Source organism: Suillus bovinus (genome assembly GCF_016758785.1).
Source record: "Suillus bovinus strain UH-Sbo-P2 chromosome Unknown EDB93scaffold_48, whole genome shotgun sequence".
Lineage (NCBI taxonomy): Eukaryota > Fungi > Basidiomycota > Agaricomycetes > Boletales > Suillaceae > Suillus > Suillus bovinus.
Genome location: NW_024542104.1, coordinates 201,172 through 227,456, shown reverse-complemented (window position 1 = coordinate 227,456; position 26,285 = coordinate 201,172). Strand labels below are relative to the sequence as shown.

The following is a 26,285-nucleotide window of genomic DNA, read 5'->3' as shown; positions in this document are numbered from 1 at the left end:
CGCGAAAATCCACAGGTCACAGCCCGTTTTTTATGGCACACGGCATCGAGCCTCTCCTTCCTTTCGATATCACCGAAGCTACTTTTCTCCTCCCCGATATCACATCTCAACTCTCCTCGGCAGATCTGATAGCCATACGCGGCCGTCAACTGGCCAAACGAGATAAAGATTTAGCCGTCATGCATGCTCGAGTACTCAAAAGTCGCATCGCATCTATCCGAAACTTCGAGCGTCGCTTTGCAAACACTATCCATGACTACGCATTCAAGCGTGGTGATCTCGTACTTATCCTCAACAAGAAGATCGAAGCGGCGTCGAACGCCAAGTGCAAACCACGGTACTTTGGACCAATGGTCGTCGTCTCGCGCTCCCAAGGAAGCTCGTACCAGCTTGCAGAGCTCGACGGCAGCATATCCAAACTCAAGTTCGCCGCCTTTCGTCTCATCCCATATCACCCTCGCTCCCCCTCATCCATTGAAGTCACGCAGTTCATCGACCCTCAAGCCCTCGCAGGAGTCAATGACGAGCAGTCTTAGATGCGTTCTTTCTATTTTTCTGCTCCCTCTCTCATTTTTTCTCTCTCCTTGAACCGTTCTATCTTATTACACATATTTTAGTTTTATTGTTGGAAGATCGACCGAGGGCGGTCGATATTCAAAGTAAGGAGGGGATGTAAGGATTCCATATCCTCTACACCCCGACTAAGGCTTCATAATAAGATTCAAGGACTTACGTCTCGACATCCGCGTGACTCACTGATGCGAAGAAGCATCACGCTTCGCGTCCGAGTCACGCGGACACATTCTCTTTCCTTACCCTCATCTTCTCGTTATTCTCAACGACCAGCTCGGTCCTTCACCCTCATTCATACTATACCCTGGACTCATCACCTAACTCTCTCTCGTCATTCTTTTAGTTTCACTCCTTTCGTCCCAAAAAGCAGTCAAAAACCTAACAGCTCTCGTCATTCCTGTGCACGGCGAGCTCCCTATTACTACCTTCATTCAAAAACTAACATACTTTAACTCATTTCCGTTACTCCTACCCTGTCAGGCTCAACGCCACCACTCTCCGTCTCATCAAACTCTCCCTTTCGTAATAACCAAGACCCTTACCTTTTCATAGATAAAATACGGCCTTGTAGACTCGTTTTGAACGTTGGTTGATTTCCCCGCTACAAGCTCGCGTCCGATCCTAAGAACAATCCTATCGCTTTGAGTTACGCCATTCCCTTATCGAACTCAATAGCAGCACTACAGTATTCAAATATCACTGGTACTTACGGTGCGTTCTAGTATTGACGTTCGGACGAGAGGTATGTCGGTGTCATTACCGGAACAACAATCTTGCTGATCATGTATTTATAGGTAGAACTTGTCTGGGTGAGCAGATTCTCACCGGAAAACACGAAAACACGATTAATGTGCGGCAGATGCAACATTGGTCATTCATGACAGTTTTGTATCTCATCGGACGTATCCTGTCAGGACTCAGAAGCGTGGTTGAGACGTTGTACTAACTTTGACAATATTCTAGGTCCGCTATGCTGGTATATTACATGCTATGTATGTTCGGATAGCTAAGCAATCGATGTTGCATTAATCGGCTGTCTCTCATACTCAGCATTAACATCCAGTGTATGTCTTCTCACATACTGCATACGTTTCCTCTGATCAATGGCATGCAGTATCTCTTCCGAGAACTTCGGCAACAGATTCAGTGAGTACTTTGCACCGCTGCCCGCCATTCACATCCAATTAATCGCACTCCCTTGCAGGGGTGAGTGAGTTATCGAGCTTCCTGCTTCAATGCAATGATGTCCATAGCTGTGAGTTCATTTAAAGTTCCGATGCTGTTAACCAACGTAACTCGATTTTTCAGGCCGTATAATGTTCGACGCACTAAGTTGGATCAATGTCGCCGTGACTGCAATATTGGGTGGTGAGCTACGCAGCTGCATTACTTTGACTGGACTGACACATGACGCAAGTCATCATGATCGCTCGGTTATATGCCCTGCATCAACAATCCAGACAAGTACTGATATCTCTCAGTGTCATCTTCCTGGTTGTCAACATCGCTGACGGAGTGATCGCTGCATTGGTCACGAGACGTGTTTCGTCGGGTAAGCTTTAATTTTGGTGAATGGTGGACTTGAATGCGTGAGGCTCATTCTGCCAACATTTGAAAGAAGTGTTTATTCTCTTCGGCATCACTCAGTGCACCTCTGACTTTCAAGAAGGCTCGGATAATCTACTTCTGGCTTTGATGACCTGGATTCTCCCCGCTGTATGGGAGGCCCTTGCACTACGTCTCGCAATCCGAATTGCTTTCAAACGTCTGCGCGAGCTGCAGCGACCATTGACAGGATGGCTTGATGCCGGAGATTGTTTTGCGGTGTTAACAAAATCTCACGTAATTTACTTCGCAAGGTGAGCTAACTATAATGCAAATGCGATCCTCCTTTTCCGCTGAAATTCTGCACCTTCAGTTTTGTTGCTGTTTCTGGTTTCATCTCCCTTATGTGTTTCAAATGGCCATAGCGGTATGACGCTGTGACTCTGACTTCTGCATGCGACAATTCTTAATCATTATTGCAGGACACAATTATCGCCGAACATCAGATTTATCTTGGTTTAGCTCAAACTTTCATAGTCACGGTGATGTGTGTGCTGGGACCACACCTGATTCTTGGCGTTCGAGAATATCATGCGAAGCTCGTGGCCAACTCCGAAGGAGGTCCCTGCATGACTTGGATTGCCTTTGAAGAGCGCTTGCATGTGTCAACCAGCGTTAGTGTGTAGCATGGAAAATGTTTGTTGTGTTTGCCGCGTGCCGGGTTCTCTCAGGGAGAGAGGGAAGTTGTTTTTTATTCGAAGATTTTGTCGTGGTACTTCTACTATCTATATATTGTACATATTTATTAGTGTGAGCAAGGTTTCTGTCAGGCACTGTAACATGGCGTTGAATGAGGGTTGGTTAGAGTAAACAAGTTCTTCAAAATGTTGTGCGAGTAGCGGTTAGACGTGTTAGAGACCCATACGGCCGAGGGTCTTGTTTGAACACTGAGAGTGCGATGGGTGTTGCTAGAGATGATGTATGTGGCACCGGAGGTAAAATATGTGCCAGTCGAGAAATACAGTAAAAGGGGTGCATGACAAGATATTTTGTTTCTTCACGGTAAGAAAGGGGAGCCTGAGGATGAGGCCCATCGATGAGGGGCAAGTGTAATGTCTTAATGATGCAAGGCGTGAAAGATCTGTGACATGCCGCATGTCGTTTTCAGTGGCGGCCCACGGCCTCCGGCTTAAAAGATATATCAAGGTTCAAACGTTCAATCCAGGCCCGAATCATCAAAATAATTGTTGCAACGTTGAGTACTAAGATCAGATTACAAATCATGAGTGAAGCTTTGAAGATCGACTGAAAGTTCAAATTCCCACACAACTTAACGTTATGTGACGCAACTCACTAGACCAGTAACCGCAACGACCACACGAAGCTTGATAGCGTTGGGTGTTTAGCTGTGCAGTGAAGGTTGTTGTCAACGGAAGTAATGTCCATCATTCCCATCGCGTCTTTCCGAACCCTATTGATGGACGTCAAACACACATTGTTTATTCAAGCTTCCTCACCAACATCCAACTTCCGGACCAGTCCTCATGACTCCACATTTACCTCACAATAGATTACCCGGATATCGGTCGAACTTTATCGTTGTAGAGAACTGGCTGTCAAAACGCGACCGACAACGTAGGTTTGTCCTAGAACTCAAAGTTTGCTCGCACGTTTTTGCTATCGAGTGAGTGACAATACGTCAGACGATCCCTGTCATTCGAGAATGAATGCCGTTTTACAAAGGCCGCCAATGTGTTTGTTTTAGTACTGGACGCGTCTTTATCGTTAAACCCCCAAGGTTCCACATCAGGCTGTCCCTTGCGTTCGGCCCGGGAGGGTACACGGTATAGTAATAATACAACAACACCAATCTCACAATGTGTTGACCCTTGGGTTGTCGTCACGATGGATCTTTCCAAGGTTAGGCTTAGTCAAGGACTTCAGCTCAACATTCTGACACGGGTTTACCTAGAATGATAATATTAATATTTGCGCTTCCAGTCGTCGAGACTCGTGGATTCACTTGCCAAGTACCCTCCTTGTCAGCGCAGGGCTCGTACATGGCACACGCTTGGCGAGAGTCAGCGATAGATGTTGGTTTTGTGTGATACAAAGCTGTGCTTAGCATATAGAGGTGGGTCAGATATCTCGTGCCTTTCGGTTCTTTTCTAACTGTCACTATCGTAAACTACTCATACCCGGCACCCTAGCAACACTGTCTCTTCGTGTTGTTCCACGTTAACAAGTTATCGTACCTCCGAAGTTCGCACTCCCTGCTTGCCAAGATTTCACACTTTATGCACAGCCAAACCTCTGTGTTGCAACTAAGTCTGATGAATCCAAGGACTCATGACACCCTACACGATCATAACCAGTGAACGTTGCGGACGGCGATCGTCGAATTTCACATCTACGTTGTCTGCACCAACCATTTTTGTATCCTTACGATACGAAAATCCAATGACTAAGGAAGAGAGCTGAAGCTCAAGTTTTCAGCTCACTCGACTGCATTTTATGTGGCGTGCACGGATGTCACCTCTTGATCTCATCTCGGTTACCCAAGTACTGGATAGTGGTATACGTATATATAGTGCTAATGCTATCGTCATGCATCCATCAAGTTTGCCTCTCACCCACACTCATTCTCTACCAATATGACCATAGTCTCAAATAATCCTACTTGGTGGCCGATCATCAACGAAAATCAGCTTTTAAGCTATTTTTTAGGTACGTGGAGAACAGTTGGATGTTGAGGCTGGCTCGATTTGACCTTGGCTACGGTTTGACAGTTGCTGCCGTTGTTGGAGTGACGTATGATTGGGGTGAGCATGATCATATCAAAGGACTACCGACATCTTACAAATCTTTTCAGCACTTACATTCGGGCAAGAGGTATGTCGATGCTATGACCAGAGCAGCCATCTCGCTAAGAATGGTTTTATAGGTCGAATTAGTCTGGGTGAGTAGAGTCTCTTATCATAGGAACAACCATTAAAATACACTTAATCACAGAGGCAACGTTGGTCCCTAATGACGGTTCTGTATCTCGGTGTATGTAGCTTGTGTGTCGCGGTTGTCATGTTGTGCTGACTTAAAAGCATCTTAGGTGCGCTACCTTGGAATCTTACATGCTGTGTATGTCCGGAAAACCAAGCAACCGATGTTATGCTAATCGTCTATCTCTTATAATCAGCATGAACATGCTGAGTATGTCTCCTTAGTACATTCACTGTCTTTACTTCTTCTGACCAACGACATACAGCCAGTCTTACGACTGTCTCGTTGACAGATACAGTGCGTATTCCGAACACATGACTACTATTCCCCTCCGATTAAGTGTGGTGTACTGTAGGAGTGGGTACGGTTCTTTACTAACTTCTTGGTTCACTATAATTCCACAGATGTAAGTCTATTTGGAGTGTGTGCTACCCGAGGCCGATCGCTGACTGGATTCGTCAGGCTGGATTGTGTACGTCGTATGGAATTGGACGGGTGTTGTGGCATTTACAATGCTATGGGGTAAGCTTGGCGCTTGCGCAGTGATATTGACTTGGCTCAATCATGCTACAAGTCATCATCATCACTCGGTTACATGCCATGTATCAACGATCTAGAAAGATCCTGATATTTCTCATTGTCACCCTCCTGGCTGTCAACATTTTCGACGGAGTGGTATCCGTCATGTCAACAATGCATACTTCAGGAGGTACGCTTAATTGTGGATGAAAATACGTGCGTGGGGCTCAACGATGAATACCAGAGGAACTCGTTCTCTCTGGCACCTATCAGTGCTCATTTGGCTATGTGAACGAAACCCCACTCCTGTCTTCCATTACTTGGATACTCGGCACCGTGTGGGAGGTCCTCATATTATGTCTCGCAGTCTGGATCGCGGTAAAACACTTCCGTGAACTGCGACAACATTCAGCAGGAGGGATTATCGGAGACTGTTTTGCGGTATTGATGAAAACTCACATGATATACTTTGCGAGGTAAGCCTATATTGTTGTCGTTCCTTTTTTCCACTGAAGGGTCGGACATGGTAGCTTTTTCGCTGTTTCTTGCTTTGAGCTCATTCTTGATTTCTCTCCAACACTCTCGATGGTATGTCAATCTTTCGATCACCTCCGCATGTTACCATGGTTCATCGTTTATATAGGAATATTCTCTAAACACTTTGGTTTATGCTGGGTTTCTTCAGATTTTGCAGGTCGTGCAGTTCGTGCTGGGACCACGCTTGATCCTTGGTGTTCGAGAATACCACGCCAAACTCGTGACCGATTCAGACGCAGCCACTGGTATGACCTCGATCGCTTTCCAGGAGCGCGTGCATGTATCGACTGGCAGTAGTGTGTGACGCTCGATGAGTTTAATGGTTGTCTGGTGCTCTACAAGGAGCAGGGAAATTTACTTTTATTTATTCTCACTTTCCTGACAGTATTGATCTAAGTTATTTAGTGTGCCGAAGGATATTTTCAAGGAGACGTAGAAAATTTTCGTCGTGGTATTTACTGAATTGATTTGCCATGCGTTTGATAATGTTTTAATCGATATCCTGGATGTATCTACTGCCACTAGCTGCCCACCCACACTTGCACCGACCACCAGTCCTTTTCTCTATGTGATAACAATCATTCCTACGATTGCTTTTGCAATTGGGTGTGCGAGAGCCTCGAGCGACAGCACTGCTTCGGTTCCTCAGCAATTCGTCTTCTCGCCTCACTCAACATCCCACACTCATCTTCTCACCTAGCTCACAACAGAAGTTTCACTCAAGATGATTCCAAGGTGCGCGAGGGACATTCGTGCATGCGCTGATGACCATACTAATATGTATGCGCTGATTTCCCTTTTTCTTGAAAACAAACTCGCTTTGCACCCTCTCTCCATCCAAGGTTTTTTTTTCAGAAACGTGTCCATGAATGTCATTTCGAGGAGGCGCTGGAAATAAGCCGTCCGGGTATTCGAAATACTGTAGATGCGCTACTCGATCGGGGAAGCAAGCCTTTCGATGAGTGACCTGCTTCTCGTTCATTTACATACGTGCCAACTGCAAAATCTCATATATATATCCTTCTCACCCGGTTAGCCTGATTCACCCCTCAATCTTGTCCCAAAATTCTGTGTGTCCCGTCCTGTTCAGGTAAGAGTGGGACGAGAAGTCTATGTTAACGATGGGATCGCGTGCCACTCACCTCCGAATCTACATCAAGAAGACCTGGTTCTAACTCCGTTGTGGATCCAAAACTTCTGGAGTAAGTACAACGGGACCAGCAACACGAAAGATCCACCCAGAGGGTTGATAGTACTGTCATACGCTATAGATTTGATAAGTAATGAACTCGAATGGCTGCTCGCTGCCACGTCTGATAGCAGTTGCAAAAATAGCATTTGGAGACACTGCGAGCTCTACGTCGCCGTGCTCCTTCATGTTATCGATAGTTGCAACGCTGCGGGGGACCAAGTCGGACATACATTCGTCGAGTGCTGGGATCACCATCCTGGTAATCTAGTGCAACTCCGCACTAGGATATACAACGATGAATATAGCGGTGGTAAATCAAATCGCCGAACCGTACCATATCGCGCGCGCCCTTATAGAGTTTGATTGGGTTTTCTACTACACAACTAACGTCCAATACATAGTAAGTCACTAGTAATCTGGTTGCAGAGAACAACTCATCATAGTATAACCAAGGACTAGTACTTCGTCTGACAGCACCCTGCACTCGGCGGAGGCAAAGGGCATCAGGCCAGGCTCGTTTCAAGTTTCAGTCTACACTACCCCGAGTCTAACTCCTAATCTCGACCGCAGCATGTGAGTCTTTCGATTAACCCCATCCCCCCATCACATGGCACCATAGTAATACTGTGTTATCTCGGACAGTTGCGCAGATTCAACCCCAGAAGTTATAGTTCCAGAAACTCCGCATGATTCAGACTCTATCTCCGTCGAAAAGAATGATAAATCCATCCGGACATGGGTGTCAATGGTCGACGCTTTCCCAAACCATTGGCACATTGCATCCCAAAGACACGTATGTGGAGTTTTTCTTTCTTACCGCTTATGGCGGCCCCAAGGGCAAACAGAAGCACAACCATTCTATGGATATGAAATTGGTTCGTGTATATACAAAGCATACCGGCTCATTAGGACATTCCCACATTCACATTCACCACTACCACCATGACAATCGTCCAATTAGACGCTTCATCGATCGCGCTCTTAAAGGAGCATGTAGAACACAAAGAATTCGATCTCGACATAGAATTCGGTGGTCTAGAGGCGCGCAATAAGCTAGAGCGCAAACTTTTATGGAAAATCGACCTGCGTATGTCAATCCTGGTTCTGATGTACATTCTCAATCATGTGAGCAACTTTGCGTCGAGGTATCTATCTTGTATTTATCTAACTTTCATACTAGATGGATAGGACCAATATCAGGTCCGTCTTTATCATACATCGCTGACGCATCGTTCACAACGCACAAAGTACGGTGCGCGTAGAACTCACTACCGACCTTCATCTCGAGGGTCATCAGTATCCAACGCTCTTGTCTATCCTCCTTGTCGGATATATTATCATGCAGATCCCTTCTAACATGTTTCTCAATTACACTGGAAAACCGTCGCTTTATCTGCCTGCTTGTATGGTAATCTGGGGAGTCATATCGGCGCTAACTGGGATCACTACAAAGTGTGACCGATCATTGATATCTCACCGACTGCTGACCATAGTCCTCATAATAGTTTCGTTGGAGCGCTCCTAACCCGATTCTTCCTTGGCTTCGTGGAAGCAGCGGTTTTCCCCGGCGCCGTGTTCTTGATTTCGAAGTGGTTCGTTGACTATCGAGTGTGTTATCAGTGGACGCCCTGAAATCCAATGTACAGGTACAAGAGATCAGAAATAGGTGTCAGATTAGCCATCCTCTATTGGTGAGGGTGCCACTATGCTGGTGGACGTGTCTGTTCATTAACAGTACCATTGCAGCGGAAACATAACCAGCACCGCCTTCGGAGCGCTTATTGCATCAGGTATTCTTGCTAACATGGACGGTGTCCGCGCTCAAGCCGCATGGAGGTAATTCAATCCAGCTGATTTTGCAAGGGACTGTTGAACTTCAGTTATAAGGTGGCTTTTCTACATTGAAGGCAGTCTGACCGTCACTATTGCGATAGTGGCTGTCTTTATTTTGCCAGACTTTCCGACGACGACAAAGTGGCTTACCGATGACGAGCGTCGGCTTGCATTGAAACGTATGGAGGAGGACGCTGGTGTCGGGGACCAGTCAGAAACTGAGCATGGGGGCCACGGTCACGGCTTTTACCTAGCTATCACCGACTGGAAGGTGTGGCTGTTCTCATTCCTATGTGCTGCTCAAGCGTTGGCAGAGTCCTTCACTGTCTATTTTCCCACTCTCACTGCGACGCTTGGTTACAACTCAACGGTGACGCTGCTCCTGGTTGCGCCTCCTTTCGTCTTTGCCGCCGCTGTCGTATTCGCAGTGGCTAGGTAAACCATTTGAAATGACCTATATAGGAACTGCTATGAATAGTTTCTAGGCACTCTGATAGAACACAAAAACGGTTCTACTACATGAGCGCATCAAACATTGTTGCCATCATTGGGTTCATTATTTCAATGTGCACCATGAACACCGCTGCTCGATACTTCTCTCTGTAAGTGCATGGTTTAATTTCGGACGTATTACTGATGTTATCCCGTCAACAGGTTTCTCATGGCGCAGCTCTATGCAGGAAGTATGTTGCTTTTCGCATGGCTCAGTACCTCATTCGCCCGACCGCCGTCAAAGCGTGCAGTGTGTTTTTCGCTCATCAGTTCACTTCAGCAACTCGGCGGCATTGCAGGGTCGTGAGTAGTTTCATCGATCATATGATGGTAGGAATTCATTAATGGCATCAATTGCAGGTACGTCTGGCCATCCAATTGGGGCCCTACCTATCGGTACTCCTATGTCATTTGCCTCGTCGCTAGCTGTACTGTGATTATCATGAGCTGGATTTTCCGGCAGTATCTGAAGACATTGAACAAGAAACTGGAAGAAGAAGAGCAGGAGAAAGGGATCACAGCAAAGGGATTCCGTTATATTCTGTGAACGATGGTCCTACGTAGTGATATTGAATGGCAATATGTATCTGCAATGTTTCGTGCCAAGCATATTACTTTACGAGCTCGTCGCCAAGATTGCGGTGCAGTTTAATGACAATTAACGATACCGGCCATACGATAGATAAGCGGGAGTAAGCCTCCCGTGTATAAGGCTGTGTCCGACCTAAGGTCTTCGACCCTACATGTTGTACTGTACATTGAACTTCATATCTCATCTCACGCTGTGTCCTCAGATTTTTAGCTCATTTGAATGTACTCGGTGCAAGGGGAACCTTGAATGACTACAGATGACCGCAACAGCGATGTCCTTCAGTGTAGTTCCTTATCCTACTAATACTATGGATGGAATCAACATGCCATGTCATTGTGTGCACTCACAAACCAGCACGAACATCATGCATGCCACAGCCAGCCGAAGTCATTCGCTTGAACAACCCTGAACTCAGACTAGATGCTAGGTATATAATATAAAATACAAAGTACGATCCACTTTACACTCGGTCACATCTAAATTGTATCTGAGTCCCGAATGAATCCATTGCTGCGGTGATTAACAGTACCTGCAAGCGTAGATTTTAGTACGTGCAAGGAACAGATAGCTTTTTGAAGAGACTCGCCCTCTCGGCACTTTTGCCAATGTTGTCCGTGTGCCATGCGACTCAAATCAAGCTCAGGAGCTCCTCTGGGTATCATGAATACAGTCCCAAGGGTATAGAATGGTTTTCGAAAAGCGGGTGGTACCCAGAATAGCAGCCGACCTTTGGGCCCTTCCATCCATCCCCTGCCACCATCCTCATCCATCAAAAAGTGAGTCGAACTACGGCCGTCATGGGATACTCCCTCCATGAAATCAGAAGTGTTACGCAGTGCATGGATGGAGTTGGGTGAGAAGCAAATGAAGTGATTTTTCCATGTATTCAATGGAACGATAGGGGTAGACTCTATAGTGCGATGTTCATCTGAGAATGATGGATGATCGGACTGGGCACACTGTTGCGATGGCTGACCCAGGGCAGCATCCCACACCCGAACAGTCTGATCCAAAGAACCACTGACGATGCGAGTGCCGTCCGGCGAGAACGAGACAGAGCAAACAACATAAGCGTGTCCCCGCAAGGGCTCACCGATTGGCTGACCGGTCGCAGCATCCCACAGCCGAACAATGGCATCGTCCGAGCCACAGCTGACGATGCGAGTGCCGTCCGGCGAGAACGAGACCGAGCAAACATCAGAAGTGTGCCACCGCAAGGGCTCACCGATTGGCTGACCCGTGGCAGCATCCCACAGCTGAACAGTGTGATCCTCCGAACCACTGACGATGCGAGTGCCGTCCGGCGAGAACGAGACCGAGGAAACTGATTGAGTGTGCCCCCGCAAGGGTTCACCGACTGGCTGACCTGTGACAACATCCCACAGCCGAACAGTGTGATCCCCGGAACCACTGATAATGCGAGTGCCGTCTGGCGAGAACGAGACCGAGGAAACATAATCAGTGTGCCCCCGCAAGGGCTCACCGACTGGCTGGCCCTTCGCAGCATCCCACAGCCGAACAGTGTGATCCTCCGAACCACTGACGATGCGAGTGCCGTCCGGCGAGAACGAGACCGAGGAAACTTGGGAAGTGTGCTCCCGCAAGGGCTCACCGACTGGCTGACCCGTCGCAGCATCCCACAGCCGAACAGTCTGATCCTCCGAACCACTGACAATGCGAGTGTCGTTCGGCGAGAACGAGACCGACGAAACTGCATCAGTGTGCCATCGCAAGGGTTCACCGACTGGCTGACCCGTCGCAGCATCCCACAGCCGAACAGTGTGATCCCTTGAACCACTGACGATGCGAGTGCTGTCCGGTAAGAACGAGACCGAGGTGACTGCATCAGTGTGCCCCCGCAATGGCTCACCGACTGGCTGACCCATCGCAGCATCCCACAGCCGAACAGTGTGATCCTCCGAACCACTGACAATGTGAATGCCGTCCGGCGAGAACAAGACCGAGGAAACTTTGGAAGTATGCCCCAACAAGGGCTCACCGACTGGCTGACCAGTCGCAGCATCCCACAGCCGAACAGTCTGATCCCAAGAACCACTGACGATGCGAGTGCCGTCCGGCGAGATCGAGACCGAGGAAACTTGGGAAGTGTGCCCCCGCAAGGGCTTACCGACTGGCTGACCCGTGGCAGCATCCCACAGCCGGACAGTGACATCGCATGAACCACTGATGATGCGAGTCCCGTCCGGCGAGACCGAGACCGAGAGAACAACAGAAATGTGCCCCCTGAGCACGGCCTGAACAGCCGGCCAGTTCATAATACATCCAGATGCTACACGAAGAATATTCGGAAATCGTGTAGAAAGCTTTCTTGATAGCGGAGAGTTGGCAGGCGAGAATGGAAGTGCTGATACATACAGATGCGGTGTGCTGTGTAAAATGACGCCGTCAAAGACTTGAATGAACCTCTGTGTGTCCATTGCAATTGATGAGACATCTTTGAATTCGGAATGACCCTGGGCTTGCGCGTGAGTTTTTGTCTGGCCCTGTAGTAGTGTGCTCACCTTTAGCCACTGGGGGATGAGCGCAAGGGCACGAACTGCACCGCTAAGGGCATTGATCAGGGCGAGTAACTCGAGCCAGAAAAACAGCCGCTCGTGGTCGAAGAATGATTTCACCTCTTCCGCGAGCTCCTTGTCGAACGCTGTTGTTCTTACGTGCGACGTCCAAAACCTAGAGGAATATGATAAATGTGGGGGGATGCATTTTTTGACTCGTTCTTGCAGTCCGGGATCTTCGCTGTTAGGCAGATACGACGACTTTAAATCGCAGATATTGAAGCGCAGGCTGTGTTCCATAACTCTAAGCGAAGCGAATGCAAGGTCGCGTTGCGCCATCGACAGGTCAATGAAAAACTCTCTGCTGGACTCTTCGTCCGTCAAGAAATCGCGAAAGGATGCGTGAAGAGGTCGAATTGGGGAATTTGGGTTGATGGTGCCGCTCAGGAGGGAGCCCATGCTTTTGACCACAAGCTCCACGTCGAAATTGTCGTCTTGTGTTGGGAAATGGTGCCTCATGGCGTTCAGGGAAGCTAAAGGAAGGGGCTCAGCTGTCCCTAATATTTGTCTCATCACTGAGTGAAATCTCGTTAGCGCAATCGAACGCAGTTTCTTCGGCAGATGGACGTTGATAGATGTATCCCTATTCATGATATCCGTTAAAATGAGACGATACATGTCGTGCAACAGCATGCTTCTCTCGGTGGGATTGCGTGACACCACAGACTCATAGAAATCATTCGGAGATATCCCAAGATGGGGTTCTTTGATGTATTCGCAGGCGAGACGTGCCCACTCGAAAAGTCCATCGGCTTTCTCAGCGAGGACTGCAAACTGTCTGTCATGGAAATCCAGCCCTTCCAACTCCTTGGATACGTAAGCGCGGATGTCGCGCTCTGCGAACTCTGCTGGAATATCGTCCATCGACATCTGTCGAATATGCCGAACATCGTGAAATTCGTGATTAATGTCACCAAGTGGCCGAGACGTGACGATGAAGCGAAAGTTGTTTGGGAGGTCTGTTATTTTGGGAACGTCGGGGTTTTGATGTTTGCCAGCTAGAATACGGAGGAGGTCTCTCCGCGTATCTGCTCCGCCGCTTTCGTCCAGTGCATCGATCACAATCACGATGGGTTTATCAGTTGACCCAGATGACTTCCCTAGTGGCTCGATGAGAAGCTTCTGCCACTGCTGAATGATATCCGCTGTATTCTTGAGCTCATTCGTGTTCTGAACTGCATCTGCTAATGCCCGCCTCATCTCCGGGTCACGGTCAGCCAGGTCGCGCGCGATCGTGGAAAAGATCTTTTCATGGCGACGATCTGCTTCTCGCTGCCGGTCAAAACAGTAACACGAACCAAGCCCGCCCACGTCATTGAACCACTTAGCAATGGTGTGAGCGATGGCCGATTTCCCCTTGCCTGCAGGGCCAGATAGCCACAGGACGGGCGAAACGTCGTTTCCAGTGCTGTTGACCCAATCCGTGATCTGAGAAAGGAATTCCGTGAGCGTCCCTTGGAGGCATTGTTTCCTTGTATCTAGTCCTGCAGCAGCTGCGCAAGTTATGCCACTGAGATCCAGTAGTTCTCCTGAAAAGATGTGAAAACATATCAATTTGCAAGCACATGTTAACACTTACCCGTACGGTGGACGTGTATGGCTACATCGTGAGCGACTTGGTTCCGAAAGTTTTGCATGAGGGTATCCAACACGTTACTATACTGTTCGATGGTATCTTTCGTTTCCGAGGCGACGTTCTTCTTGAGTCTCTCCCCTGCGATTACGGCAGAAACTTGAGACGGGTGCAAAGCGCAACAGCTTTTTAAGACTCACAAAAGTTCTTGGTCTCCGAATAGTTTTGAATAAACTGAGCGCATTCGAGGGTCTGCTGAGAAATCTGTCCAAGGATAATACGCATCGACGAGATTTGGCCGAGCATCTGATCCTGTGTTATAAAGCCGTAAACTTCACACAGCTTCTCGACGAGCTTGAGTACTGCTTTGTCGCGATCTGCTTGAGCTAGAACGATCTGCACGAATAATTCTTGAACGATGTAAGATAGGAAGAGATAAGAATAAAACATACTTTGGCTGCACAAGACAACACGCCCAGTCCCATCTTTGCATATGGATGCACCTTTGGAACGGTATTAGTTGGGTTCTGATCGGGAAAAAGACCCATACATTCGCAATCTCTCCGATAACAGCATCGAATATCTTGAGGGGTTTGAGATATGTGTCCTCGAACCTGCCTGCAGTATCGAGATCCTTCTGTGCATCCTGACCAGCAGACGCCACAGTTATCGCTGGTCCTGAAAGTGAATGCATGTGCTTTGTAGCATCTTGCGCATCCCGAAGTGCCGATTGGATATCAGGCTCTGGTTTTACACTAGACGGACCAGCCTGAACCTGCGCGACCACCATGATTTAGAGAACAGAGACTGAAAGGAAAGCATGAGAACCCACCTCGATATTCGGGTTCGATGAAGCACGTTCGTCATGAACGACATTTTCGGATGTAGGGCCATGGCTACGGCAAACCTTGAAGTACTTGTGGCAATGTTAGTCGTGTTTCAGTACGGTCATTATGCATGTTCGTGGACTCACCCTCCTTGATTTTTTCGCATCCTCCTTAAGCTTCTTCAGAAACCGTCCGATTTTGCTACGAGGTCGATGCTAGATGAAGGATGCGTTGATGTCAGTATTTGGATGGACTAGGTTATCTTCATGAGCCACGTACCGAGTTTCCACGAGCTGCTGCTTCGCTAGATGTGTTGGTTGCTTGAGTCGTATTCCTCGATGAATGATTTCGATTGCTCATTGTAAATGGCAGTTGAAGAGAAGTAAAATAAGGGCCTTGGGTTGGCCATTTATATAGAATCATTATTGCACGCCTCAAGGAAGCCTCAAGGAAGCCTCGAGGTAGTGTTGCGAGTGCTAAGTAATCGAATTTCGACCGCACCTGAGTCTCTCTTCGGTGTGTGCTTTGAACCTGATAGGCTGCTCATACTATGTGTGCACGGTGCAGTCGGGGACAATGAATGCTTGTGACGAAGTACATACTCTACTAGCCAGACCAGAAATTTCATTCTGATTGCGAGTCTCGAGTAAGTTTGGTATATATATCCTGCATGACTCGGAAGAACATCCAAGGGAGAGTGAGTATGCATGCACGACCTCCGTGTATGAGTCCATAGCCTCCGCCGGGATGTCGCGCTTGGGTATCATAAAGTTGCCAATTGCCAGCATAAACTTGAAGACAGCGCTGATCACTTGTCTAGGGTTAACCCGAAGTGTTCGAAACTACCCCGGAAGTGCGAACTCGAGAATGACAAGTTAGTGGGACTGTAAACTGGCCAACCGACGTCATCGTTGTTGCAACGTTCAACTTTTCGTCGACCACCGTGTACCTAGCCACGTGACCTAATATTTTACTAACACTTGCTGTATCTTAGACCACGACACACTTGTACCATAGCGCTACCCGCAAGGGACGATCGACACTACATAACCATGTCAGACTGGGGTAAAAACAAGAATTTGTTCAATCATATCTGCTACAAAGCTCACCACGATCAAGCACAGAATCCGATGATGCTCCTGCCCCCACTGCCCCATCGATCGCGACCAAGAAACCCGTAAAGAGTAAATGGGAGGGTGAAGACGAAGATGAATCATCTCCGGTCGTACGTCCCTGCCATCTCCTCTCTTATTCATCTCACCGATCTTACTAGAGCGATTGGGAAGCATCCTCAGATGAATCCTCGGACGACGATAAACCACCAGCAGCACCCGTAGCACCCCCCAAAAAGAAGGGCACGGTGAAACAGAAAATAGCAGAGAAAGAAGCTGCGAAAGCTGCGCTAGTGGGCAATGATGATTTGGAGTATGATGAAGACTCTGTCCTTGATCCGCGCGAGAAGGCGAGGTTGGATAGGGAGCGGGAGATTAAAGCTGACTTGGATAATGCTGCTGCGCTTTTTGGAGCTGCTGGCCTTGGAGGTGTGTTTTAGGCTTGAAGTTTAATTTTGGATCGTTGGTTTGGGCGTTTTTAGCTGATCCCTCCGTGTCTGTGTTTGCAGATACCTCATCATCCGAGCTAGACGCGCTCATCTCCGCCGATCCCCGCACAAAAGAGGATTTCCAGGATTTCTCAACAAGAATCATCGAGTTTATTGTTAAACGACATCAGACAAAGCCTCTGTACGCGTCATTCGTGGAGCATCACGTCCGAGAGCTCTGTCAGCCTTTGAAGGACATAGAGATCAGGAAAGCTGCGAGTGGACTTACGACGCTTGCTAATGAGAAGCAGAAAGAGCAGAGAGACAAAACGAGCGGGAAGAAGAAAGTCAAAGCTGCTACGAAGCCTGTCTTAGGCTCGGCGAAAGTCGCCAATAAGTGAGCATATTGTTTGGATCAGTCGTTGCAGTCGCTGATTGCTTTTAGATTCGATACAGGGGTGTATGATGAAGCGCTGGATGATTTCGGCACCAATCAAGATGATTTCATGTAGAATAGTACTGTGCATCTACTATATTATGTCTGAGTAGATTCTTGTCATTTTAGGGTGAGCTGATATATCGAAGCTCAGTCGTCTTCGTCCCCTTCGTCTTCGCTCGCTTCATTGTCGTCGACGAGGCCTACTAACCCTCCGCCTTCTTTTTCCTTCAGAACGCGCCCGGCTTCGCTGAGCTTGGCAGCAAATGCTCTCCGCGCACCAGAGTTGGCGCCAACGTCCCATATCTGTAGTTTTGCTTTAGAGCCTGCTGCAGCGATCGTAAGGGGATCGTCTGGTGAAAACACCGCTGAAAAGACTTTGCCCTAAAATGACGAATCAGCACATGATGTTGATTGACAGAACCAAATGAAATACTGACCACTTCCATATCCCTTGACGCAACCATACTCACAGCAGGCTTGCCTCCGGCAGTCTGGTCAACGTTCCACACTTTGACGAGTTTGTCCGTCCCTCCCGTGCATATACAGCCCCGCAACAATGGACTGACGTCAAGAGCCGATACTGCACCATCATGAGCAGAGAGCGTAAACCGTGCAGGCGAAGGGGATTTCATATCCGTAGGGAGCGCCCGAGCATCAAAGTTGAGTACGAGGCCGTTTTCTAACGAGACCTAAAAGCACATCAACGATCAAAACATCCGACAATGAATCAAGATTGACACTCACATAAAACGCATGCGTTTCCCAAGGATCCCATCGCAAAGCCTCGACATCAGCCCCAAGCACAGCCCCAACGCCCGCATCTGGCGCCCTAGAGTCAAACACCCGAACTGTCCTATCATAACTTCCAGACAAAAGCACTGTCGGTTCTTTCTCGTTCCATTGCACGGCTTGCACTTTATCCTTGTGTACCCCGAAGCTCCTTATCGCTCCCTCCCCATCCACGATCGGACGTGACAAATCCCATAGTTTCACTGTACGATCCGCAGATGCGCTCGCTAGCATGTGTCGATGGGCACGGTTCCATGAGAGCCCGAGGACAGCGTCGACGTGGTATGCGTTTGATGAAGCACGGTGTTTCGTTTTTTTACGCTTCTTTTTTCCTGTGCCCGCTGGCACAGGTACGTGTGCAGCTGTTTTATCAGGTCTGCCGAGGATCATGTCGGGGTACATGCTTTCTACGACGTCTAGTGACCATATTTCGATTTCAGGATCGAGCGTACCGACTGCGATATAGTTCCCGAATTTTGGTGGGGTGTCAGTTTCCATTTCTGAGGATGTAGGTGGAAAATCTAGCCATTCAAGGCAGAGGGGTAAGTTTGGGAGCATGAGGTCGTGGTGGATGTAGAGGTTGTCTTGGGATTCGTCGTAGACATAGATCTCGAGTTGGGAGACGTCGTCTTCAGTTTTTGCGGTGACTAGGAGGTTGTCTGTTGGAAGGATCTCGAGCTCTGAACGCTCATCATCTTCAGCATCCTGTATGATATTAAATGAAAGTAAAAGATAAGCAAAGTGTTCGCACGTCTTTGATTGTGATGTATGGATCGTCCTGGTTATCCCTATAAAATGTAAGTCCTTTAATATTGCTGAATGGACCCATGCCTGTGAAAGATCAGCATCACCGAATATGCCTTGTTCGTAGACGTACCATCTTCTTTGACCTCGTCATCGTCATATTCATCCAACTTGTACTGCGCAAGATCATCCCCTTTTTCAGGCACATCAACCTGTACATCCCCGTCCACCTCCATCGATGCATCCTCCTCGCTTTACAATACCATCAACAAACATCACAAGGAGCAAAATCCAAATCACGCACTCGACCCATGCGTCTTCATCACCATCCTCATCTGCATCATCCGCCTCATTACCTTCCGCACCCTTTCCCATACTCTTAGCAGCATTGTGCGCGCGCTCCATCTCTATTCGTGCATCTTCAAGCTCGATATGTGCAAGGGCACTGACGCGCTCAAGTTCCTTCTCATCGAGGACGTATTTTGAGGGCTGGTGGGCTGAAACGCCGCGTTTTACCCTGGAATTTGGGTTATATATGTGGGATGCGCAGGATGGAGATTAGTTACCATGATACACAGGAGATGAGGTTGCTCATCGTTCGTGATGATGAGCAGCGAATCTAATTTTTTGTGACCGTAGTCACGTGACTTCTGACTTGGGACTGCCATGCTTTTCAGTAAGTCAGCAGTATGGACTGCAGCGACACAGCCTCACTCTGTCGCAGCAAACATCAAGTTATATATAGTAAAATGGCCCCCAGGCTCGCCCTGTAAGTCATGCTATTGGAGATAGTGCATTTACCCAGGCTACGATTCTAATCAACAATCTTCTTTCAGCCTTCAAAGCTTCCGGTATCTCAATCCTCGACGCGACTTTTAAATGAGTCACGAAATAACTATCAAGCCTGGTCGATAATTTCGTGAGCATACCGATTGTGCGACGTACGCCTTTTATTTAAGATACAACTATCGGCTCAGGATGGTCCACTACATAACTATATTAGTACAGCGCAGCATGACTACAGGCCATACCATCAGTTCCACATGGCCTGAGCATACAAGCCCAGTATTTCGCTAGTCAGCATCGGACTATACATCGAAACATCATCCATCGTGTAGTTCTTATCTTTCTGTAACCTGTTGAGGATGTTGATGATCTCCTCTCCAAGGTAGTTGAGGAAGACGATATCAATAGGTGTGTCGGCCGTCACGTTAGGCGGGTTTGAGGCGATGTAGTATGGAACATCGTAGTTGGGCAACACGGTGTGCAGTGTATCGTCTGCAGCGCCGGGGCATGACTAAACACGTGTTATGAGCATAGAACAAACACGCCATGGAACCCTTACATCTTTAGTGACATATCCAAATGACCAATCGCCTGATGTTGCTTCTTGTCCACCGTCGTCTATCTCCTCCGACCAGGCACCGTCCCACGTATCATCGATTTCATGGCTGAAAAATTCAGCTTGGGTTTCATCTCGTCTCCGTTTCATCACCGCCGGGCTATCCAAAGCGGGGAGCACCTGGTTTGCGATGCTAGATGTGACATTGGCGATATATAAGAACGTATCCTTATACTGCATAATTGTTAGTTGATCGTTCTTGGTGAACGATCCCTTGTAGAGGTCGAAGCGTAGAGCCCACGAGTTGATGATAATTATGTTTGGGATGGAATCGCGAGTGTTGTTTATAGCGAGTGCGTATGGGACAGCCTAATAAGCGCGTCAATACCTGATTTCACTACAAACTTGGCACTTACATTGTCGATGAAGAGAGATAGAAGAGACCCGTTGGAAGGATAAGGGTTACTAGCGCACAATAGTTGAGCTGGTGGCTTGAGCGATAATACTACATAACAGGCACCCACTAAGACAAGGTATAATCTTGGTGAGCTGTTCCGTACAGATAGGACAGGTCAAAGCGGGCTGCAAGCTCCTGCAGGCCACGGGTGATAGATCGTCCACCGTGGGTGTCAAATGTGTGATTTGAGGTTTTGGTATGGTACTAAGCAGGAGTCATGGGTAAGATTATGCGAGCAGCGCGAAGCTAAGAGCTTTGCACATTACCTCGTAAGTCACACGGTTCTGGTCAAGATATCTCCTTGTGAAAGTAATGTTGTCGCGGTTATCCTTGGCAGCATCGAGGTCTGCGCCTAGTTTCTGGCGTTAGGTATATGAGGTACAATATTGTTACAACGTCGTACTCATCCAGCCTAGAAGATCATGTCAGACAATACCCTTCACTCATCCTTGAAGTTCACATACCAATTGTCTCCATGTAGCGTCCGCTTTCGAGAGCCATGGAACGACCATCATGCTGCCGACAATCACGAATGTGGGTGTGTCCTAAGTTTCCAGTGAGAATGTAATTTGGACGATCAAGATGGCGACCTTTACCTCCAAATATCAGTATGGGTGTCAAAGGGTGCACAGCCCGCACAGCGTTGAACACAGTAGGCCCTAGATGAACGTTTTGTTGGATCATCATTTAACAAATATTTCATTGACAAACAGCTATCATAAGAAACAGGCATATGTCTGCGGTCGCATTAATGGGATACTTCCTTCGGCAACAAGGAATTAGCCTACCCGATAAGCACGAACACATCAGGCTCTTCTGCAATGGCCTCGACGAACTACAAACAGAAGTCAGGACACCATGTTTCGATTACTCAAAGGCATCGGATAACGTACCCACTGTTCCTTGACCATATCATCGACAGCTTGCACAGTCGTGTTCACAACGTTCTGAGTAAAATTGAATATGACTCCAAGAGAAGTTATACGACGGCCTCTGCCGTGTCGAATGAATGAGAGTACCTCCTCGAATTTAACATGTCCACTTACTTCCTTGTGGTGAACTTGGTGTAACGGTCTGCAGGAATAAACGTGAGCAGCAGTAACATTCATTTTGAATCCGAACTTACTGCCCACTGGGACACTTTCAGGCTCGCCGTCTGAATTGAAAACAGTGATGTTGACATTAGAAGTCAAGTACCGCCCAGCGAGGTGGGGTACAAAATTGGTATACCTGCAGAGCATTCATGGCATTTTGGTAAGCCGTTCCCAGATTTGCGAAGATTTTCAAAGGGGATTCGTCCATAGAACAAGTATTGAAGAACGATGTGGACAGCCAGTAGTGTGAGCATATCAGAAACAGTTAAATGGGGAGTAGAAAGGCCGCATCATATGATGCGAGATGTGACAAACAGGTAGGAGCGGAAAAGGTCGCACCAAATTATCAGACACAGATCAACGAATGTCGTGTCAGTCAGATGAAGATTCGCTCAGAATGCTAATAACGTACATATCATACGTATCCGCATAGACATATAATTCATGACTATACAGGGAGATTGAGGTGACGAATTAGAAGAGGACTCGGATTACACTCACTTTCCGATGGTCATGAGATCGTAGGGGAGGCGCTCAAGGAACTTGTTTGACTATTAAAAGCACATACAACTTATCGGTATTAATTATACATGACCCATGAATAGAACGGACCTCGTGTGCGTCGACACCACCGGGAGGATAGCCATCAGAAAGGCCGGTTCCTAGAAAATCTGAGTTGGGTTGTGTCTCAGACGGTGAGTGATTATACGTACCATCATGTAAATCACCTGAGTCTATCAAAAGAAGATCGACGTCCTTATCCTGCGATAGAGATTATAAGCAATGTATACACAGTCAAGACTGATGAACGAACGATGGCAATTTGCTTCATGTGAGTCACAAAGCTAGAAAAGTCTCCGAGATCCCCGCTATAATTCACACAAGGTTATGGTTGAGGGACAGTGGCTCGAGGTAGTTCGCTGTGAGTACCGACCTGTAGTATGGTTCAGCCCAGGACAACTTCCGGTGCCCAAGGAGCCAACCATGCGTATCGGTGGTGTGGATCACGTTCAAGTCTCCCCAAACAAGAGGACGATATGGAGGTGTGAGTGGAACCCGCGGGTACTCACGCCTTTCCAGACATTCATGGGCATGGCCATCGCGAGCGTGCAAGTGATCGCCCGTGGAAGCAGCACTACGGAGTGCAAGACCCAGGAGAGTAGCGAGAGCTAACTTGAAAATCATACCGGAGACCCCCTGAAATTGAAGTTGAGGCGATTGTCAAGTACAAACTTTCATTGCTTTTATACCACAAGCGACATTTTCGGAACTGACCTCGGATATGAATGATATTTAGAACATCCGAGTCCTTCTTGAAAGTTTGACGCTGCCCCAATTGCCTAACGACTCGCCAACCTTCAAATAGCTGGTGTGCATCGTGCTCCGGCGGGTGGTGAGTGCCATGATAGCGATGGAGCTCAATGTTCAAAATCGACTCCTACGCGAAAATTTTGACAAACGAAATCCCACTGCCCGTCGGGCCTGAGATGAACGTGACTCGGCTATGTTGATACGAGCCTTTCAAACAACGAAGCGAGGAACTGTTATTAACGGTTCGGTCGTCTCAAATGTTGCCGAACTGATTGAACGTGTTGAAGAAGGATGATTTTTTATAATCAGTTCCTCCAGGATTTACTTTGAACCGAAGATTACGGCATGCAAAGAGACTCTAAAAAGTCATCGACTGCCTAGCAATATTAATCTTCTGGCTCAAGCCCACAGCGCCTCAGTGAACAAATTCTATTTCCGTCTACTTGCTCGGCTCACTGTCTTCCATTATACTACGGACCATCGGATTCAAATATAATCACATATAGAAAACTTGAAGATTGAAGAGAAAATTTCTGTATCGTGTAAGACGCGGCGCCCTGTGGGTTATTGTACCAGCTGCTATTAATACGAATAGCTGGGGAGGTCTGCGTTTGTGGTAATATTGTTAGAATATTCATAGTTGATAGGATAATCACGAACTTCAAGATGACCATCTCGAATCGCTCAAGCTGCCATCAAGGATCCTGGAGTAAGCCCATTACCGTCACTTGGTGGTCCACATTCAAGCACAGACATTCCAACGTGATCTTGGCTGTCGCGAGTACATCTTCCTCCTTAATCACCTTGTGCTTTCTTACAGATGCGGCAAATAGGCTAGGCACATCGGCCTTGACGCTACCTGGAATCCAACTGCGTGAGTTATACAGGGTTTCAAGAAACCAAATAGTACGGTACAATGGAAACGGTTTGTCCGTATTTTTATCCAGAATGAAATATTCAGTCTTGACTCGATTTACATTCGTTTCATGTTCTCGCGCACCTCTGAGTCCTAGGAGGTACTCGAGTTCCCTCATTTCGATCTCGAACATTCGACGCTCCCTCGCAATCCATAAAACCATCATCGCGCGTTCTTCCTCTGACCACACCGGAGGCAACGGGTTGGGAGCAAATTGTAGGTCCGGATAGTACATCTGTTGGCGCACGCGCATTCGCGCTAAGAGCTGAGGTCGAGGCGCTAAGGTGCCCGACAAAATATGAAGAAGCTCGCATCTGTATCCATCAACACGATCCGATTATGGCAGCATCGGATGTTTCGGTGGATGGAGGCATACAGGTCAGGTCTTACCACCCGAGATGCTCAGTTGCGGGTCAAACAATTCAGTTCTGCACGCTATAAATCACACAGACGAGTTCCCGAAACCGTAGCGAGAGTCTTTGATCATGTATAGATATTTTGTAGGGATGCGCCAAATTGACCTCCATGAAAAAAAAAACTCCCTCAAATTTAAGTATTATCAAAATCCGTCTGGAGGTTTTGTTCCTTGGGCAAATACAAGCATTTTGGCAAGAGGGATAAGAATTTGGGTGAGATCTCGAGGTGCTAAAGATGTTGCACAAAAGTAGCGGTGACTAAGTGACGTGCACCATAGGTAAGATACAAACACTAGGTTAGGCTCAGGGGCAGAACGCGCACCTGCATAGACCTCCAGATCGCTGGCGACAACGAATAATCTCCGAGGAAATCAAGATTACATAACCATCATCGCTACCTCTCGAGTGCAGTGCGTTTTTCAAATCAAATTTCAAAGCTTCACCCAGGTGCACGTCGCACGAAATAGAGGCTCATCCTCAATATCGCCGACTTTTGCCAACCCCAAATCTGCCACTCGGTTCTCAGGCTAGCTATCATCAGATGCGATAACCAAGGAACGCTACTATACAAAACTAAATGCCTCCCACAACATTGGAGCTTCGCACAGATTGTTTCGATCGTGCCGTCTTCGTATCCAGACTACCCCAATAGAAGTAGCGTCCGTCCAGCAGCTTGGGGGCAAATATCACCGCCATCAAGGGCTTCAAACTGCGTCATATAATTTGAAAGGATTGCTCTCGTGAGTAACATGATACGCGACAGCTTTCAGGTTTTGTGCTGGACTCATCAACACATCCAGGGTAATTGAGTGGGAAACCGAATACAATGTTCCTGTAGACCAGTAGCACTCAAATATTTGTTGTAAGGGCTTTGGTAGTATGAATCCTAGCGTGTAAGTTTTCTTGTAAGGTGATTGCATTGAAAGAGTGCGACGCCGCGCAGGCGTCTTTGAGCCGAACGGGAGATGGGCGAGACGAGCGGAGTCGACGCCTGTGATCGCCTGCAGCAGATCAAAGTGGGAGGGTGAGTGTGATAGCAGGAACCCAGAGAGTCATAATCCTGCAGAGCCTGCTCCAGCGTGTCTGGGGACATAGGGACAGGAGAGTGCCCGGTCCGAAGTCCTGGAAGAAGACACACAAAGGATACATTCGCCCTAGATCTGCTTGTGGGCACCATGGCAGCTCGGGGCCATGGAAGAAGCTTCGGAGATGATGTAGATTTCTTCATTTCGTCAAATATTGAGGATGGTTTCTGGCACATGGGAATCTCGTCTGTTATGTGAACATTTGTCAGTCGCAGGTTGCGCTATTGCACGCCATATGTCAGTCCTGCTACATGCACTGAAAAACAGATCGGTTTTCACCGCTTCGAAATCTGCAACGATGGAGTTGCACGTCATATCATCAGCAAACAAAGATAGAGAGGAACTGAGAGACGACGGGTTGGACAATGCAATCCAAGCTTTCCTCTGAAGGATGGTGTTGATCCCCTTCAGCGAGGACTGCAATATCGGCCTGTGAGCGGACCCATATCAAACAGGTATCTGCACTATCTCAAATGCATACATACACATAGGAGCGCGAAAATCCCGCCCAAGCTTCAAGTTGCAGATGTGACTGTGAAGCGCTTCTCTAGATCGCCAAATTTGACATGAAGATTCCCTTGGCTCGCGAGAATTTCGGTTGGCTCCTCTTCAAATTCGACGCCATCAGCGTTAGAATGAGCGTGTTCGTGTGGGGATAGAGGTGCAGGCTACTTGGGGCCAGAAGATGCGACTTTCGGATTGCTATACTAGTGAGATATCATAAGCTGGAGCAATGCTGATGTTGCATGTTAGTGAAAGGCTCGAACAGCGTGTATGTAGCACGATCATCGGCCTTGAATATACCAAAATAATGCGTCCTATCTCCATTGTTTGCAAGATGTGTAACCCTTGTGACGTGAACCACTTCAAATCAAACTTCACTCTCAATATCACCG

The 26,285-nt window shown here is 47.7% G+C and overlaps 9 protein-coding genes across 9 annotated transcripts; 5 read left to right on the top strand and 4 right to left on the bottom strand.

Moving 5' to 3' along the window:
* Positions 1 to 1,543: 1,543 nt before the first annotated feature.
* Positions 1,544 to 2,640, top strand: EDB93DRAFT_1105791 (uncharacterized protein; the record flags this gene model as incomplete). Its single annotated transcript, XM_041447535.1, has 8 exons — positions 1,544 to 1,565; positions 1,688 to 1,719; positions 1,778 to 1,779; positions 1,827 to 1,828; positions 1,882 to 1,941; positions 1,991 to 2,125; positions 2,195 to 2,432; positions 2,601 to 2,640. 8 exons carry the CDS (start codon positions 1,544 to 1,546, stop codon positions 2,638 to 2,640), a joined length of 531 nt encoding a protein of 176 aa, XP_041305458.1.
* Positions 2,641 to 4,772: 2,132 nt separating this feature from the next.
* Positions 4,773 to 6,865, top strand: EDB93DRAFT_1295080 (uncharacterized protein; the record flags this gene model as incomplete). The annotated part of the gene is made up of 14 exons (XM_041454607.1): positions 4,773 to 4,845; positions 4,908 to 4,940; positions 4,991 to 5,010; positions 5,063 to 5,077; positions 5,131 to 5,169; positions 5,225 to 5,253; positions 5,312 to 5,325; positions 5,381 to 5,412; positions 5,471 to 5,525; positions 5,578 to 5,637; positions 5,690 to 5,824; positions 5,879 to 6,110; positions 6,165 to 6,222; positions 6,278 to 6,865. The coding sequence occupies 14 exons, from the start codon at positions 4,773 to 4,775 to the stop codon at positions 6,473 to 6,475; spliced, it is 993 nt and encodes a 330-aa protein (XP_041305457.1). The 3' UTR covers positions 6,476 to 6,865.
* A 1,158-nt stretch (positions 6,866 to 8,023) lies between these two features.
* Positions 8,024 to 10,286, top strand: EDB93DRAFT_642067 (major facilitator superfamily domain-containing protein). The gene is made up of 10 exons (XM_041456958.1): positions 8,024 to 8,488; positions 8,544 to 8,563; positions 8,612 to 8,815; positions 8,869 to 8,955; positions 9,010 to 9,054; positions 9,110 to 9,199; positions 9,251 to 9,631; positions 9,682 to 9,798; positions 9,851 to 9,991; positions 10,049 to 10,286. The coding sequence occupies exons 1-10, from the start codon at positions 8,306 to 8,308 to the stop codon at positions 10,233 to 10,235; spliced, it is 1,455 nt and encodes a 484-aa protein (XP_041305456.1). The 5' UTR covers positions 8,024 to 8,305; the 3' UTR covers positions 10,236 to 10,286.
* Positions 10,287 to 10,873: 587 nt separating this feature from the next.
* EDB93DRAFT_1055980 (uncharacterized protein) lies at positions 10,874 to 11,146 on the bottom strand (the record flags this gene model as incomplete). Its single annotated transcript, XM_041444756.1, has 1 exon — positions 10,874 to 11,146. A coding segment is annotated over one exon (273 nt), but the record flags the coding sequence as incomplete, so codon positions are not given.
* A 3,479-nt stretch (positions 11,147 to 14,625) lies between these two features.
* Positions 14,626 to 15,616, bottom strand: EDB93DRAFT_1105789 (uncharacterized protein; the record flags this gene model as incomplete). Its single annotated transcript, XM_041447534.1, has 7 exons — positions 14,626 to 14,663; positions 14,711 to 14,825; positions 14,882 to 14,932; positions 14,980 to 15,204; positions 15,262 to 15,345; positions 15,403 to 15,471; positions 15,536 to 15,616. 7 exons carry the CDS (start codon positions 15,614 to 15,616, stop codon positions 14,626 to 14,628), a joined length of 663 nt encoding a protein of 220 aa, XP_041305454.1.
* A 692-nt stretch (positions 15,617 to 16,308) lies between these two features.
* EDB93DRAFT_1295066 (translation initiation factor eIF3 subunit) lies at positions 16,309 to 17,616 on the top strand (the record flags this gene model as incomplete). The annotated part of the gene is made up of 5 exons (XM_041454606.1): positions 16,309 to 16,321; positions 16,381 to 16,481; positions 16,530 to 16,797; positions 16,851 to 17,193; positions 17,242 to 17,616. 5 exons carry the CDS (start codon positions 16,309 to 16,311, stop codon positions 17,306 to 17,308), a joined length of 792 nt encoding a protein of 263 aa, XP_041305453.1. The 3' UTR covers positions 17,309 to 17,616.
* On the bottom strand, positions 17,383 to 19,363 carry EDB93DRAFT_1241815 (transductin family protein/WD-40 repeat family protein; the record flags this gene model as incomplete). The annotated part of the gene is made up of 7 exons (XM_041451928.1): positions 17,383 to 17,616; positions 17,673 to 17,924; positions 17,980 to 18,729; positions 18,776 to 18,855; positions 18,902 to 19,020; positions 19,073 to 19,285; positions 19,335 to 19,363. 7 exons carry the CDS (start codon positions 19,361 to 19,363, stop codon positions 17,383 to 17,385), a joined length of 1,677 nt encoding a protein of 558 aa, XP_041305452.1.
* Positions 19,364 to 19,514: 151 nt separating this feature from the next.
* On the bottom strand, positions 19,515 to 23,259 carry EDB93DRAFT_1160516 (Metallo-dependent phosphatase-like protein). The gene is made up of 20 exons (XM_041450025.1): positions 22,937 to 23,259; positions 22,596 to 22,858; positions 22,476 to 22,530; positions 22,375 to 22,423; positions 22,274 to 22,323; positions 22,163 to 22,212; positions 22,074 to 22,109; positions 21,694 to 21,797; positions 21,614 to 21,641; positions 21,461 to 21,560; positions 21,356 to 21,402; positions 21,279 to 21,304; positions 21,164 to 21,226; positions 21,032 to 21,112; positions 20,971 to 20,979; positions 20,834 to 20,919; positions 20,635 to 20,771; positions 20,527 to 20,575; positions 20,114 to 20,479; positions 19,515 to 20,065 (listed from the first exon to the last, which is right to left on the bottom strand). The coding sequence occupies exons 2-20, from the start codon at positions 22,844 to 22,846 to the stop codon at positions 19,802 to 19,804; spliced, it is 1,851 nt and encodes a 616-aa protein (XP_041305451.1). The 5' UTR covers positions 22,847 to 22,858; positions 22,937 to 23,259; the 3' UTR covers positions 19,515 to 19,801.
* Positions 23,260 to 24,177: 918 nt separating this feature from the next.
* Positions 24,178 to 24,381, top strand: EDB93DRAFT_1089484 (uncharacterized protein; the record flags this gene model as incomplete). The annotated part of the gene is made up of 1 exon (XM_041446212.1): positions 24,178 to 24,381. A coding segment is annotated over one exon (204 nt), but the record flags the coding sequence as incomplete, so codon positions are not given.
* Positions 24,382 to 26,285: the final 1,904 nt, after the last annotated feature.